Source organism: Platichthys flesus, chromosome 13 (assembly GCF_949316205.1).
Source record: "Platichthys flesus chromosome 13, fPlaFle2.1, whole genome shotgun sequence".
NCBI lineage: Eukaryota > Metazoa > Chordata > Actinopteri > Pleuronectiformes > Pleuronectidae > Platichthys > Platichthys flesus.
The window spans coordinates 8,395,078-8,410,514 of NC_084957.1; the positions used below are offsets into that span (position 1 = coordinate 8,395,078).

General features: G+C 43.1%; 1 protein-coding gene across 4 annotated transcripts in view; it reads left to right on the top strand.

Moving 5' to 3' along the window:
• pkp4 (plakophilin 4) overlaps window positions 1-14,120 on the top strand; it is a 72,317-nt gene extending 58,197 nt beyond the window's left edge. For all 4 annotated transcript variants that reach the window (XM_062402285.1, XM_062402287.1, XM_062402286.1 and 1 more), the window contains 11 exons: window positions 4,388-4,571; window positions 5,133-5,250; window positions 5,917-6,108; window positions 6,774-6,947; window positions 7,195-7,345; window positions 8,534-8,726; window positions 9,565-9,649; window positions 9,980-10,097; window positions 10,203-10,343; window positions 11,096-11,160; window positions 12,980-14,120. In XM_062402285.1, the coding sequence (XP_062258269.1) occupies window positions 4,388-4,571; window positions 5,133-5,250; window positions 5,917-6,108; window positions 6,774-6,947; window positions 7,195-7,345; window positions 8,534-8,726; window positions 9,565-9,649; window positions 9,980-10,097; window positions 10,203-10,343; window positions 11,096-11,160; window positions 12,980-13,225 (1,667 nt within the window). In that variant the 3' untranslated portion in view covers window positions 13,226-14,120. The remainder of the gene's footprint in view (window positions 1-4,387; window positions 4,572-5,132; window positions 5,251-5,916; window positions 6,109-6,773; window positions 6,948-7,194; window positions 7,346-8,533; window positions 8,727-9,564; window positions 9,650-9,979; window positions 10,098-10,202; window positions 10,344-11,095; window positions 11,161-12,979) is intronic.
• Window positions 14,121-15,437: the final 1,317 nt, after the last annotated feature.

Consider the following 15,437-nt stretch of genomic DNA (forward strand, 5'->3'; position numbering starts at 1 on the left):
TAATTGGTAGAGCAGGCCCCAGGATGGAGAGCAATTAGAAAAGGTCAGTCCTGCTGCATCACCTCTGGTTAATTACACCTGATCACAACATTCCACAGAATGAGCTTTCAAGTGGATGACCATCGGTTTAAGTGCAGCAGATGGAGATCCTTCACCCACCCGCAGATCACTCCAATTTATCCAGGAGTCTTTTTTTGGGTGTGTGTCGACAACTTCTCATGCAATCGACTTCAAACTAGGCAGGTGTGTTGCTGAGGACGCAAGGAAGTGCAGTGTCAACTGAAGTTTTGTTGGAAGGTTTGAGAGAGTGTTGAGACGGCGGCTCTAACCTTAACACAACCCCAGTGTTTCCCCAGGGAATGCAAAAGCAGCAAGTAAAGTTCACTCTCAGAAACATTGTATCATGTTAACTGTGACCTTTGCAACAATGGATTGTGAATAACAAGTTTGATTCGTTGCTGCACTTTCTTTTCCTTGACATGGAACATTTTTTGTCACATGTGATTTAATTGGTGTTTTTTTTTTTTCACTTCCTCTTCACAATCATGAAATGACAGAACATTACTTTGTTAGTTGGTAAATACAATCGATTGGACCCATCAGGCTTTTTTTTCACGTCACACGCCGTCGTAGAAAACCAAAACATAGCTTCTCGCATTCGCATTTTGAATTGCACTTAAGCAGGCTTGTCAGAGGAAGTGATGAACCCAACCAGTTGTTAGACTTTGCGTCACTGGTTCCGTCTCGACTCCCCTGTGAGGTCCAGGTGTCAGCTATGCTTCATTTGGGATAGTCGACCACCAGTTGCTTTAGGGTCAGGGGTCGTGTTGTTGTGTCGCAAAACTCAGTCTCTGCTCCGTTATCTTACTTTGTTCCCCAGCACCTGCTGTGGTTAGGGCTTTGTCCTCTAACAGCCTTTAAAAGGAAGAGACCAAGTCCATAGATCTGCATTATAGCTTCAACACTCAACTCAACCACACACATGCAATAGACAAGCATCAGATACCAGTTGCCAAATAAGGTTATGAAATGCTGTGTATGTTGGCTAAAAAAATTGGAAAGTTATTTTGATTCATGAGATAAATCCTGTGAAAGCTTCAAGCAGCAGTTTACTGACTTCCACTGCATGAAAGAGAAAATGAGAAACGCCCACTAACCTCAGAAGTTCACTCCAATCGGTTTGCCTGAGCTGTAGTCAATGCAGCGTCGACAAAGTTTCAGGTTCAACTCCCAAAAACTGAAGGGTTAATAAATTGTTTGGATTTCTTTTTTAGATGATCATCAGCTTTTCAAAGTAAATGACCACCCAGTAACTGCTTCACCTGACAAAGTCAATCACATCCTGACCTAAGGATATAAGAGATGGTGACACTGTCAAGGGACCAGTCAGACATTTGGGAATGACTCATTATTTATATTATTCAGATATGTGTAAATAAAAGTGAAACAAGTACAGTATCACAAACGAAGCTGAAGTTTATAAACTAGTGAAGTCAAGGAGAAAATGCCCCAAAAATGATCTGACCACTGACATTCAGCTCCTTTGTTGGATGAAGTGTTCTCTATCTGTCATTCAACCATTTTCATGCCACTATGCAAAGCATCTGACCTGGTATTAACATCTGATTACGAGTGGACACCGTGAAGCACAAGTGTGAACGCACCCAAATACGTCCTCACTGGTCCTGAGATCCGATCACGTCACATCACATCAATACACGCATGTTGCAACATTATTTTTTGATGTGTGAACCCCGATGCTACCTGAGCCTCTGACCCTGCTACAGTTTCACACTGAATCAAGCCTATTTTTAAGTCTGTTCAGTGACCATACAGGGATTTGTCTGTAGCCACATGGTATCACACCACAGAATGATTTCTGTTTTTTCCAGTTGGCAAAATCTTTCTTCATAGTTCTTCTGTGTGCTTTGCTTTCATTGATTCATTCAATCACAAGTGGTCACAGGAGACACATCTCAGGACACACTTTAATACCAGATGTGATTGATCCCTCAGGTCTTAACTGTGTCTGTGAACCTTACGCAGCACTTTATATGCTCATGAAGTCAATGAGAGTGTGGCAACTGTCTCCGTCAGGTTTGGGTTTGCTTTTGTCCTGACGTCGTTAGCTTGCTGTTTTGCCCGTGGTGAATTAAAAACAAATCTGACAATGGAACATGAAATTGGTGACTTAATAGTAGAGCAGAGCTAAAACTGGCAAACGCCCGCTGATAAGAACCCATGGTAGCAGTAACGGACCACAGACACTCAATGATGGGTTGTTGGGGTCTTCAGAAAAACAAATGCATGAAGTCAGTTCCTGGTCTGTGATCTTTTGACATTCATCCTCTCTGTATTCCATCAGCTACTAGAAACATCTAGTTATCAGTTTTACCTCATCGATAAATGCTTCATCCGAGTCGATCTCATCCAGCTTCGTATCTTTTACCATCTCTCGGTTGAACCTCTGCATCCTCGTGTTCTCTGGAGTTTAGCTGTAGATAGACCACTGGCCCAGGTGTTGGTCTTAGATCTGCGTCTCGAAACTAGACCGAGGCACCAGAGAACACAGCACTGAGCAGAGTGGAGGTTTTGGACTCTCCTCTTTGACTTGCAGGTATTTACCGCAGGTGTTACATCCTTGTCAGTCACACTTCAGTGAATTTGCTTGGCGATTCCTCTGGCATGCTGCCGATGCTGCCACTATAGGACCTGGAGTCTGCAATCCTGCCAAGAATTTTCTCTTCTATAAACTGACATCCGAGTGGGTGTGGAGGAAACTTGAGAGTGAACAGGAAAAGTTGGGTCAGCGACCATGAGAAAATATGTTATCTCTATATTAGTGATCCTGTGTCAGGGCAATCCAAGTATCCCTTGAGAAATACAAACACGGGCCTGAATGTGCTTGCACAAGGAGCGGGGCTGGAGTGCCAAGGAGTGATTTGATTTGAAATGTATCCCAGCGCCTGGGCAGAGCTGTGACGCTAGCCCACCTGATGCTAAAGTTAAGGCACACACACACACACACACACACAGAAGAAGACATTGACCTACTTTGATTTTTCTGGTGACCTAGCCTTAACCTTACCCCTTCCCTTAACCAAACCTAAACCTAAAACCAACCTTAAAACATGTCTTCACCTCAAAATGTTACAATAACTATAATAATTCGTGCCATGGGGACTTTACACACACACACACACACACACACACCCACATGCTGTGATCAAGCTCCAACTATCACTTCCGTCTCAGCTTTGCCTTAATATGTTGATAATGATATTTCACTGAATAATTTAACTTGAATCCAGTCTTAATAAGGGTAATAGAAAGTGAAAGGACTTTTGATTAAATAACTGGCAGAGACGCTGTTTGGCAGCCGTGTGTATTTGTTTGTTAAGCTTTTTCGCCAGCTGTGTGTTTGAATCTGGGCTCCTGAGCCCAATAATCAATCTTGAATTGTCAGCTAAAAAAAGAGGAACAGTGTGTTAAGAGAAGAAACGATGAGGTTCAGAGGGAAATAAATCTGGAAAACTGATGATTATTTGCAGTGAGGCGTCCTTGTGTACAAAACACACATACCAATAGATTTCAATGTAACACTGCACTCTTGAGGTCATGTCACTGTGGACTGCATTTACAAGCCAAGGTTAACAGAAACAAAAGCATAATTTGCAAATATCATGCATACGTCATGAAGTAATCACACTCGGGCCACTAACATGCATGCACGCTGCACATGCACCTTAAACATTATTGCTGTGGCAGCGTTGGACGTGATTATCAGCCGCTGTGTTTCAGTCCTGCGTACTTCACAGCAGATTCTAGCGTGTGCTGCATTAGCCTCGTCCAAGGTGACTGGTGCCCCACAGAAGTGCATTACTATAAGCCCAGCAGCACCAAGAGCCATCTAATTAAAGAACATGCTACATGCTGGCTAATCCCGGACGGATGAAGCATCAAAGGCTGCCAGGTCTGTGCCTGATTATCAGTGGTTACTTAAAGGGTATTTGAATTTGAGTGAAATAATGGTGGAAAGACTTTCCATTATTTATATCTTAATTACAAATGATTGAATCTAAGCCGTTCAGATCCCAGTGGAGTCCTCTTTCTTTTTTCATTACAAGCAAATATCTCTCACCCAGAGGACATTCTGCTCAGATGTAGATTGATATATGAACAGTCTGAAGCCATGATGCCCAAGTCGTGGTTCATTTCTGCTGAGGATCCATCTCTGTGTATTTGTATGCGTTTATTAGAACACATCCCCAGACACAGAGTTACACAAAGGCAGGTTGCTTGCTCCTCTAACTGCACATGACAGCTGACACAACTGCAGGTTTGCCTTTGCCTGTCTCTCAGTGTTTGCATACGTGTGTCTCTGCAGGGGTTCTGTGGAACCTGTCGTCGTGTGACGAGGTGAAGATGACAATCATCCGAGACGCCTTAACCACCCTGACCAACACTGTGATCATCCCTCACTCCGGGTGGAGCAGCTCCACCTTCGACGACGACCACAAGCTGAAATTCCACTCCTCACTGGTGCTGAGGAACACCACAGGCTGTCTTAGGTGAACCACCTGATGAACCCGCTGGGCGCTAGCACCTCACTGTGGACTTCTGACGCTATTACATCCAGTCGGCAATCAGCTCCTGTTTGTGTTAAGGATTTAACAGTGAAGAAATTTTTTAAAGATCTATTTAAAGTCACACTTACATTCTTAACAGCTCCAGATTGGTCTTTGCTTTGTCATATTTAGTGGTTTTAATATTTAAAAACAAAAATCAATTTTTACTTTATAGATCATTAACTGTGTATTCTATATACAAAATAGCTGTAGTCAGACCTATATATAGCTACATTTATGCGTATGGTTTGTGTTTATCTAGTTATATTTAGTTTAGCTATTAACTCAGCTAAGTGCTATAATGACTCCCTTCCGCACACACACTTCATACATTATTTATGGTGTGCAGGGATGGTAAAACCCGCATTACATTTTCTAGTGGAATAAACACACACACACACAGCTGTCATTTTGTGTGTTTGTATATGCTCATTTGTTTGTTGAACAAAGACTCAACTCAATGGCTTAATTTGTGTGTGTGTGTGTTTGTTATGTTTTTAAAAGGAACCTGAGTTCAGCCGGCGAGGAGGCCAGAAAACAGATGCGCGTTTGCGAGGGCCTGGTGGACTCACTGCTCTACGTCATCAAAGCCTGTGTAAACACCTCTGACTTCGACAGCAAGGTACACACCCACTCAGGCTCCGGCACAAACACACACACTCAGCCGAGAGGAAAACATGCTGCCACATGATAAGAGGCTCTGGGGAATAATCCTACTTACCCCTGTTTGAATCATTTGATTGCCTGAGTCTAAATGACCCTCATCGAAGCCAACAGCAACTGTTTCATGTGTTTTTTTTCATCCAATGCCAGGCCATACTTGCACATTGTTTGACTTTCAGAATCCAATGCAGAAGACGAGCTCATTGACCTTCTATACAGTATATTAGCATCTTTCTTCTGTGGTAGCGGTAGAAAGGAGATCTCACCTCTCAGACATGCATCTGTGCTCTGTAAAAAGAAGTCCAGGGGCTCATTGCACTGTGGAGATCATCTCCCGTGGGAACTGAGCCCATTCATTTTGTCAAACATATATGCTCATTGACATTCTGTGAGGCAAAGCGTGTACAGAGCTCAAACAGCGTGGAATTAAATCCATTTGCTCTGGTCCAGATATTCTTTTGAACTGAAAGCTCATGGGCACCCCATCTAATTGATTTGTAAGGCAGTGAACAGCAGGTCTGTGTACCACCCAAACTCATCTCTCTCTCTCTCTCTCTCTCTCTCTCTCTCTCTCTCTCTCTCTCTCTCTCTCTCTCTCTCTCTCTCTCCCTCCGCCGACCTTCAGATTGTGGAGAACTGTATTTGCACTCTAAGGAACTTGTCGTATCGTCTGGAGCTGGAGATGCCGCCATCCCGGCTGATCGGGGGGGAAGAGCTGGATGGCTTACTGGGCAACGAGTCGCCCTGTAAAGAGCTGGACTCCGGCTGCTGGGGCAGGAAGAAGAAGAAGAAAAAAAAGAGCTTGCAGGAAGACTCTGTGAGTGAGGTGCTTTTTAATAGAGGCGCAGAGTATTAACATAGGCAAAAAACTTCACTCTGTTCATATTTAATCAATGTATGAACAGAGTGATCAATCAATGTGTACTTCAAGGTCAATGGAACTTATTGGATTATTCTTTTCCTATGCAATAGCCCAACTGGAGGCACTAAGTTTCAAATTTGGTACGAAAGTTCACTTGGACTCAGGGATGAATTGATTATATTTTCATCATGTGAGGTTAAAGGTCAGGGTCATGGTGACCTCCTGATTTGTGAATCTGAGACATCTGGAGGGAATTTCCTCACATTTCACACCAGATGTTCTCTTGCCCTCAAAAAGGAGATGATATTGGTCAAAGGTAAAGTTCACGGAGGGTTTCTGTCCACAGTATCATGATATTTTTGTGACAAGCTCTGTGTGACTCACACTTTTGACCCTAATAAAACATGTTATGCTGAGTTGATCACATGAGAAACCTACAGAACCCGAAATTATTCTATTAAATTAGAGATATGGACAAACGAAGTTCAAATGTTTTTGCGGAAGTATTCTAAAAACGATGACTGGGCATATCTATGTTAATATAGGTCAGAGAGAAATGGTCATAAAGTCGCATCTGTACATTGTATATTATGGACTAAACACTTTGATTCTGTGTTCAGTGGGACGGTGTGGGACCCATCCCTGGCTTCTCCAAGTCTCCCAAGGGAGCAGAGATGTTGTGGCACCCTGCGGTGGTTAAACCATACTTAACACTATTGGCTGAAAGCTCAAATCCTGCCACTCTGGAGGGGGCTGCTGGGTCTCTTCAGAACTTGTCAGCCGGCAACTGGAAGGTACAAAACTAGTGCTTGTGTATGTGTGCGCACTTGAAATTATACACACATCCTTCTCTGATTGTATGTTTAATGTGATATCTGAGGGAGTAAAGCATCTGTTCAACTGTTGAGAAAGGATTTAACAGCTCAGTTTTACACTTGAAACACATGCTCCAAATGTGCAACGTGCACTTCCCTGCGTTTGACGTCTCAACCCTTTTACAGTCTGAATGCCTTTTTTGTGTGTGTGTCTTTGCGTGTGCAGTTTGCAGCATACATCCGTGCAGCGGTGCGTAAGGAGAAGGGTCTGCCCATCCTAGTGGAACTGCTGCGAATGGACAACGACAGGGTGGTGTGTTCGGTTGCCACCGCGCTGAGAAACATGGCACTGGATGTCAGGAACAAGGAACTCATAGGTGAGAAATTACACTGTCAAACCGCAATCTTTTCAGAATTCTGCCTTTCTGAATGAAATTATAGCAAACATGAAGGTAAAGTGTGCAGGATTTCAGGGGATTCTTTGTCAGGTATAAAACATATTCATAATTCATCAATGTTTAATCGCCTGAACTTAACAATCATTGTGTTTTAATGAGTGCAGAAGTATTCCCTTCATATCTACACAGGGGACTGGTCCTTTTCCATGGAAGCCACTTTGTTGCACCACCATGTTTTTATAGTAACAAAGAACACACAAACCCAACACTGGCATTAAAATCCCTCTGGGGTGAAGTACAGGCTTCATGCAGTTTCATAATGAACTGAGAATGTTTTTAAATCTATTAATGTGTCAATTGGTTTATGGAAGGCCGCTGTTTTTGTTTTATTCACATGTCAAATTAATTACCTCTTATTTCATTTTAGAACTGTTCATTCAACTTCTTATAAAGGATCCTAGGGGAAATTCTAATAATACAAAATACACAGTGAAGGACAGTTTTGGGAAGATTTTGACTATAAATTGAAGTATTTATTCAATATTTCATCTAAAACTATTTGATATTTTGTATAAGTCCACTGACAAAAGAACAATGTTGAACTGTATGTTTAACATGAAACAGAACTGGGGTGTTTTTTTTAAACCAATTTAAGTGCTGGTTACAGCCTTTTCCATTCCACCAAACAGTCTAATCTAATCTAATCTCTGTGTAGGATTAACAAGGAGGGACAGTTCCAGCAAGGCAGGGAGAAACGCCTGAGGAAGAGGCTGCAGTGTTGGTCCGAGGCACTTTTTGTTGTGGGGGGGGGGGGGGGGTTACATGTGCTGCATGCATTCAGGTCTTCCAGTGGGGCTGCCTGGCTGAGGGAGAGATAGGGGGAGCAATCCTCTTTTAACAGAAGACGCCCTTGTAGTGGGGATTCAATGTCAGTTAGGAAAACTGCCTACCTCACTGCAGTTTCAAGCAAAGTCATTTGTGATGCAGGAATTGTTTAATGTAGTTTAGACGTGCACTTATACATTATGTAACGTATTTTAAAAAACAGCAGTGTTTGTGTGTTGACCTCCTCCTCGCCTCTCTGTGCATTAAGCTTCTGCCCACATGCCCGATTTACAATGTCAAAATGTATGAGCTGCAAGTCTCACTCTCCCTCCTCCCTCTCAGGGAAGTATGCGATGAGGGACCTGGTCAACCGTCTCCCCGGGGGAAACACCACCCTGCTGTCAGATGAGACCGTGGCGGCCATCTGTTGCACCCTGAACGAGGTGACCAGCAAAAACATGGAGAACGCCAAGGCCCTGGCCGACACGGGCGGCATCGAGAAGCTGGTCAACATCACCAAGGGCAGAGGAGACAGGTGTGCTACAGCAGCAGGGATTTGTCCCAAAGCTTTTTCTTTTTTGTACACAGTGATACAAACCTGAGTCGCTAACATGAACGCCTCAAACACTCACAAAAAACAGTGATCAGCCATATGTGTTAGTGGCTCGGCTGCACACACTGAATTGGACATGGGAGAGTAGGTGGTTTACATTAACACACACACACACTCATACATTTAAATGCTTGCAGAAGGAGAAGCTCTAGTCACAGGGAAGGTGGTTTTGTGTGCATTGAGCTTGTGTTTCCCTGTGGACTGATGGCAGCAGTCTATTTCTAGCCTGCTGTATATTCAGTAATGTTCCAGGTTAAAACCCACTGAGGACACTCTCTTCCATCAGTCACACTCAGGGTCGGGTTGGATTTCTGAATCTGATTATCGATTCTAGTTCTTTTATCTGTTCCTTGTTCCAACTCCAAAATGGCTTTAAAAAAAAGAGGTCAAATGTTGAAATGACGAAATGATCTTTAAATCTTTTAAGCATTAACTCAACAATCACAGACTAAAAAGTATTTACTATTTCCTATATACATTAAATCGCACGATGCAAAAAGCATGTGCATAAAAATCTTATGATTGTGAAAAGTCTTCAGGACTTCCTCTCCTCTCATTCTTTAATCTTCTCTCTCCCTTCTTTCTGGGCCTCAGGTGTCATGCTTCACATTGTTGTTGTGTTATCCATGCATGGACTTCTATCCATGTCTCAGTTCCCAAAGCTAATTGTAGTGTTCTACAATATTTTCTGTGTAATTTATGATGTGGCTGAATGGATTTATCAGCACTGAAAAGGATTCTTTGTGTGTCTGTGTTCCAGGTACTCTATGAAGGTGGTGAAGGCAGCTGCTCAGGTGCTGAACACACTCTGGCTGTACCGGGATCTGCGTATCATCTATAAAAAAGTAAGGATGATGGGATGTTACTTGTGTTCAATCACTGATATATTATGTTAAAACTCATGAAGCCAGTTTCATTTATTTACTTCAGTTATAATGTTACATGAGTGCAACAGGTTTCAATAGAAGTTGTATAAACACAGCAGGTTCAAATGGTTTAAACATTGGTACCTTTTAGCAATGTGGACGAACTGAGGACCACAAAGCAGAGGACTCTTACAAGTTTCCCTCTGTGACCAAAGGAAGGACATATTTAAAAATACCACATATTTGTTGTACAACATCCAGCACTGTTCTTGTTATTCATACTTCTTCCTCTCTGTGCTTCCCTTCCAGGACGGATGGAACCAAAACCATTTCCTCACTCCTGTGTCAACACTTGAAAGGGACAGGTTCAAGTCCCAGCCCAGCCTCCCCACCAGTGGCGTTCAGATGTCCCCAGTCAACCACCCTGGTATGTTCTTTCCGCCTCAGTTCCAACCCGATGGAAATAGAAACCGCCGGCGAAACAGGAAAACCTCTGGAATTTAATGTCGAAATGTTTTTCTCTCTCTCACAGCTGCCACTGCCACGTCGTCTCCTGCAGCGCTGGGAATCAAAGAGCATAGAGACACCATCAAAGATTACCAGAGAGCACAGTCAACTATGCAATTTTATAATTTCCAAGGGGACAACAGTATTCATAAAAATCAGTATACAGGTACGAAGAGCGCACATCTGGAAGCCATTGAAAGTGCAAACATCTTGTATTCAGCTACTCTTTCCAATCGTGTTCAAACCGTATCCACTCTCTGCACCAGACAGTAATCACAAGCTCCCCTCTGGTCGCCCCTGTGCAGAACGTTATCTGCTTTATCCCTCATAACACCCAGCAGATTCCACAGCCGGCCTCCTCTTCCTGCCAGTGCAGCCCTCCCTTATCATCCCCACCAAAGCCTGGCAGCCCTGAGACAGTCACTCAGGTTGATTCACAGCACAGAGCTGGTTTTGTGGACTGACCAGCCACAACAATACTGCCGTTGTGAGTGGGCCCAAGTTGCAGCTTGCAGCTTGAGTGGGCACCCAGACGTACTACATCCAGACGAGAGCCCCAGCCAGCCTCCGCTGGTCGGTGGGAGCATGGGGGAGGGCAAAGTAAACAGAAAGAGCTGCAGCCTCCACATCACACAGCAAAATGGAACTGGAGTTTCAGGATTCCACTGGATGGATGCAGTGCCAAAGCAAAATCCCGTCCCATGGGCTGTGTAAACAACAGACCAGTTGTGGCCAACTCTATTATTCGCTGTTATTTCTCACTCCAGATCAGCGTCACACTTTTTGAACCTGCTAAATACAGACATTTGCCCTGTGGGGATGTTCCGACTTTTTCACTGATATGAAATGAAGCGTGTTTGCATTAAGTCCCACTCTTTGATGAACAGCAACACAACTTTTATTTGCACTCTTTTCCAGGGTCTGTAAAGCCTTCTTCATATTACTACCCATCGCCCACGAGAGAGGAGCCCAGGAGAACACAGGTAAATACAAATGCTCTGTGTTCTCATCTGCTGCTGGTATTTCTGCTCTTATTCCACCTGCTCAAGCAGCCACTCAGGAGGAAATTAACTCTAATCTGACTGTTTATTTGAATATTCTCATGTTAACAGTGTAACTAAATGATAAATACAACACAAAACGTGTTAATTAATTAAACACATTCAAAACATAATTTGCAATAAGGCTGCTTCTAATGCTTATTTTCATCATCAATTAATCTGAAGGGAACAGAAAAATGTATGTTACAAACTCTCGCACACAAAGATGATGTGTGTCGATTTTTGGTTTGGTTTGAGCAACTGTCCAAAACCCACTAATTAAATTTTCTGTCAATTAAACAGAGATTAATCTGCTCATTTATTTTGCTGATTGCTCGATTGATTCATCAGTTAATCGTTTGAGATCCAATTTGCTTCAATGTTGAGACACAGAAAGCACCTGCAGGTATGAACCTTTTAATAAATAGAGTTTCTTCTGGGAAACTGTTGATAGTCCTGGTACAAGTCGGTCAGTTTGTGATCCTCTCATCGTGCTGTACGAAGCTGGCGAGGACGAGCGGCTCTTCCAACCCGCCTCACTAACACAAAGAGACTGACACGTACTCGGCTGCAGATAAATGGCGACGCTGGGAACAACCGTGCACGTCAGCTATTGTCTGAGCCAGAGTGGATGTGACTGCTGGGATTGGGGTAGTCTGCGTGCATCTCAGGCATCTGTCACTGCCACAGAACGTGTTCAGAGAGCGGGGAACAGTGAGGAAGGAGACGGGGGAGTTCTTCTCGTGTCCTTCATCACATCACATTTAGATTTGCTAACGTGTGAAGGCAGCCATTACCCCACTTATATCAGACAGAGAATTTTAATTCAACTTCTGGGTTGGTACCTGTTGTGTTAGTGGTCTCAAGTGTTAACATGTTATTAGCAAATACAAGAAGCTCAAACCTGTCCTTAAAATAATAATCTTAAAGATTAACGAAATGACGAGTGTAGTTTAATACAGCAGTAGAGTTACTGTGCTGCGGAGCGGGAGGTGTCCTGTGTGACTCCATCTTACAGCTCCTCTGACTCGATCCTGTTGTATTGAACTTCCGTGGTCAGCACAAATCCCAGCGACAAATACACTGCATTTCCTTTGAATGCTTCTAATATTAGAGTTTTATTATGAGGCAGCAGAAGTCCTGACTCTGCTTCTTGCTGCACGTCTTCCCAGTTCTCTGCACCCCCCCGCCACACACACACACTAATTCTCTCCTATCAAATAAAGGTTTAAGGCCCCAAAGAAATTCTCGGGGGGAAAAAAGGTGGCAAATTTGCAATATTACAGCAGCAAGAGTTTAAATAGGAATCAGTAAGTAGTAATAAGTACCATGCAAAACTTAGGTGATAGGATAATAATTCTTAAGTGTAAGCAAATATAAAAAAATGTAGAAAAATATGGAGTAGGGTGGAATGGCATAAAAACTCATATATCCAGTGAATGGATGGGACATGAACCATTGTATTGCACACACAGAATGAATATTGCATAGATACATTTAAAGAAAATTGCAGTGGATCCAGAGAAGGGGCATCATTTTATGGTTGTCATTTTATTTTTAAGTTTTTTTCAGTCGAGCGATGACACAGACGAGCTGCTGTTGTAATGAAGCATTTCAATCAAACCAAACGTTTGTAACAATGACGCAAAGTGTTCATTTAGGCTTCACGTCCAATTTTTCCTGAGAGGTTTTGTGAGGAATTTTGTGTTGATATAGTAGCGAAGTATTATTATTGTTAACCATCTCTTTTTTCCCCTCGCAGCCTGTGTATTACACAGAGGAGCCGGGCAGGAGGAATTACGACCCGTACAGAATGTACCTGCAGCATCAACACGGCTACGACGACCCGTACCTGGAGGAGGTCATCACCTACCCCCCCGCGGTGGAGTACAGCACGCAGCCTCACGGACTGAAATCCACCACCAACTACGTGGACTTTTACGCTAGCACGCGGAGGCCTTCGTACCGGGCGGAGCAGTACCCCGGCTCGCCCGACTCCTGGGTGTAGGCCCTGCGGACGCTCCTGTGGTTACGATCCAGCACCTCGTCTATGACTGAAGTTTTCGGGGGGGGGAGCAGGGGGGAGGAGGGGGCGTGTCTCCACCCTGCAGCAAAGGCAAAGATCCAGTCGTGACACAAAAAAACAACCCGATGAACTATTTTTCATGAACTTGGCTTTATAAGTGTGTTTGTTTTCAAGTGGATGTGCGTGTGTTGGATGAGGGAGTTCAACCGAGCGATGGCAGATGAAATGATGGAATGATGGAACGTGTGCCAAAGAAGGAAATCAAGGAATGTTTTAGTTTTTTTTTTTATTATATTTTTTTATTTGGGAGAGGAAGATGGAATCATGCTGGGGCTCTGTTGAGGGACGGGCCTGGACACTACCGTGACGAGTCGTGCGTCCTGCTCTGTCTAGATGTTAGTTTTATTTCCTTTATGAAACTCTTAGCGAGTGATAGCATGGTGAAAGGTGTGAGTCGTGTGAGCAAGGGTCTGCGGAAAGGGTCAAGAGGGGGAACATGTATGTGCTGAAGCCAAAATGGATCATGAACTCATATCTGTAAAAAAAACAAAACAAAAGATGAACTTTAAGAAAACATTGTAACCTAATGATGTTAGATTGTACAGAGGGATCAAGTTGTGTCTGTACCTAATGTTGAAGTCGTGTAATGCCATGGAGTCTTGTACATTTCTTTCATTGTATTGTAAATACAGAAAAAAAAACACACACACACAAAACACATCACCTGTTCTAAACCCATCAGCACTGGCTAAAAAGGACAAAACTTGTGCCATGTTAAAACTATAGAGAAATAAATATATGAAGAAGTATGTGGACAAAGATGGCATCATAGCACAAACGTGTTAAAAAATAATAAAAGGTCAGTTTTGTTTTTTAAGCGCTCCGTGTGATCGTGTTGTTTTCACAGGTACCGTCCAACCACATTTCACACCGACTGTTCCCAGGCCAGTTTCCATACAAGCAAACATGAAACAAGATTGAACATGAAATCAAACTGTTCTCTCGAGCAGCTGTTTACCGCTGCATTCAACAGGTGGAGAGAAGTGGACCACGAGATGTGTGCTCAGTCAAGCGCACACCCCCGCCCAAGGCCCAACCGCTGACATGTGATTGTCTAGTTTTTATCATAGAAAGTTGAAATGAAAAAAGGGAAGTGGTCCATTAGCCTGAATAATTTGTTTGTCATACAAAAAATATAAAAAAAAACTATTTGCTCCTTAATCTGCATCTGCACCACAGTGACCCTCTGCAGTTTGGTGGGAACCGGTTTAATAGTTTCCAGAATAAACCAATGACATGATCTCAGCTGCTTATTAGTGGTAGGTACAGGTTTCTTGCATTTGCTACCACACAACACAACACAACCCCCCCCACACAAGGAGTCTTTTATATCCACTAGATGTAGATTTTCATTTGGATCTGCACCATAAAGATCCCCCTCTCTGAAACCGACCTCTTTTAACATGCCAGACTTTTCTCATCACACATAACTGGATGTAACAGATTGAAGAAATTGACAAAAATCAACTTGTGACAGTGTTAAAGATCCTGGATCCACGTTCTAAACCAGAGCTGTACCACAAGGTAAAGGGTTCTCCACTGATCCACCACATCCTGCCACCGAGTTCCACGGGAATCCATCCACTAGATTCTGTGTAACGCTGCAAACTAACAAACACAGAAATGCTGATTCAAACCTTTTCTTTGCTCTGACGACCGGCAGGTTTCTCCTCCGTAGAGCTTCTGGAGTTAAGCCAGAAGTTAACTTCCTAAAGAAGTAAGAGACTTGCTCGAGTCTATTGTGCACGTCAGCTCACAGTCAATGATATCAGCCTCTTCTTTGTCTTCTACAAATCAAAATATCTGCGTTACTCGAGTGAAACAAAAAAAGATGGCTGTCAAGATGTTTGTCACTTGTAGCAGTAGAGTAGAAAGTCTCATTTTCACATGTTCAGTGAGGACGTTGGTTTTATGCATCACTGGACGACTCCTTTGTACGGAGACGTTCAATAAGACCCAATGGAAACAAGGAGGGTTAAAGTGAATTTATTAAAGTTGCACCGTCACACTTGAATACATTTTTATAAAAGTTCAAACTGTGGAAGTTTCATTCATCACTGATTGCAAATGCACTGTTTTATATGTTCTTTAATCTTAAGTGGATGCATTGCACACTTCAGATTTCATATTTGGA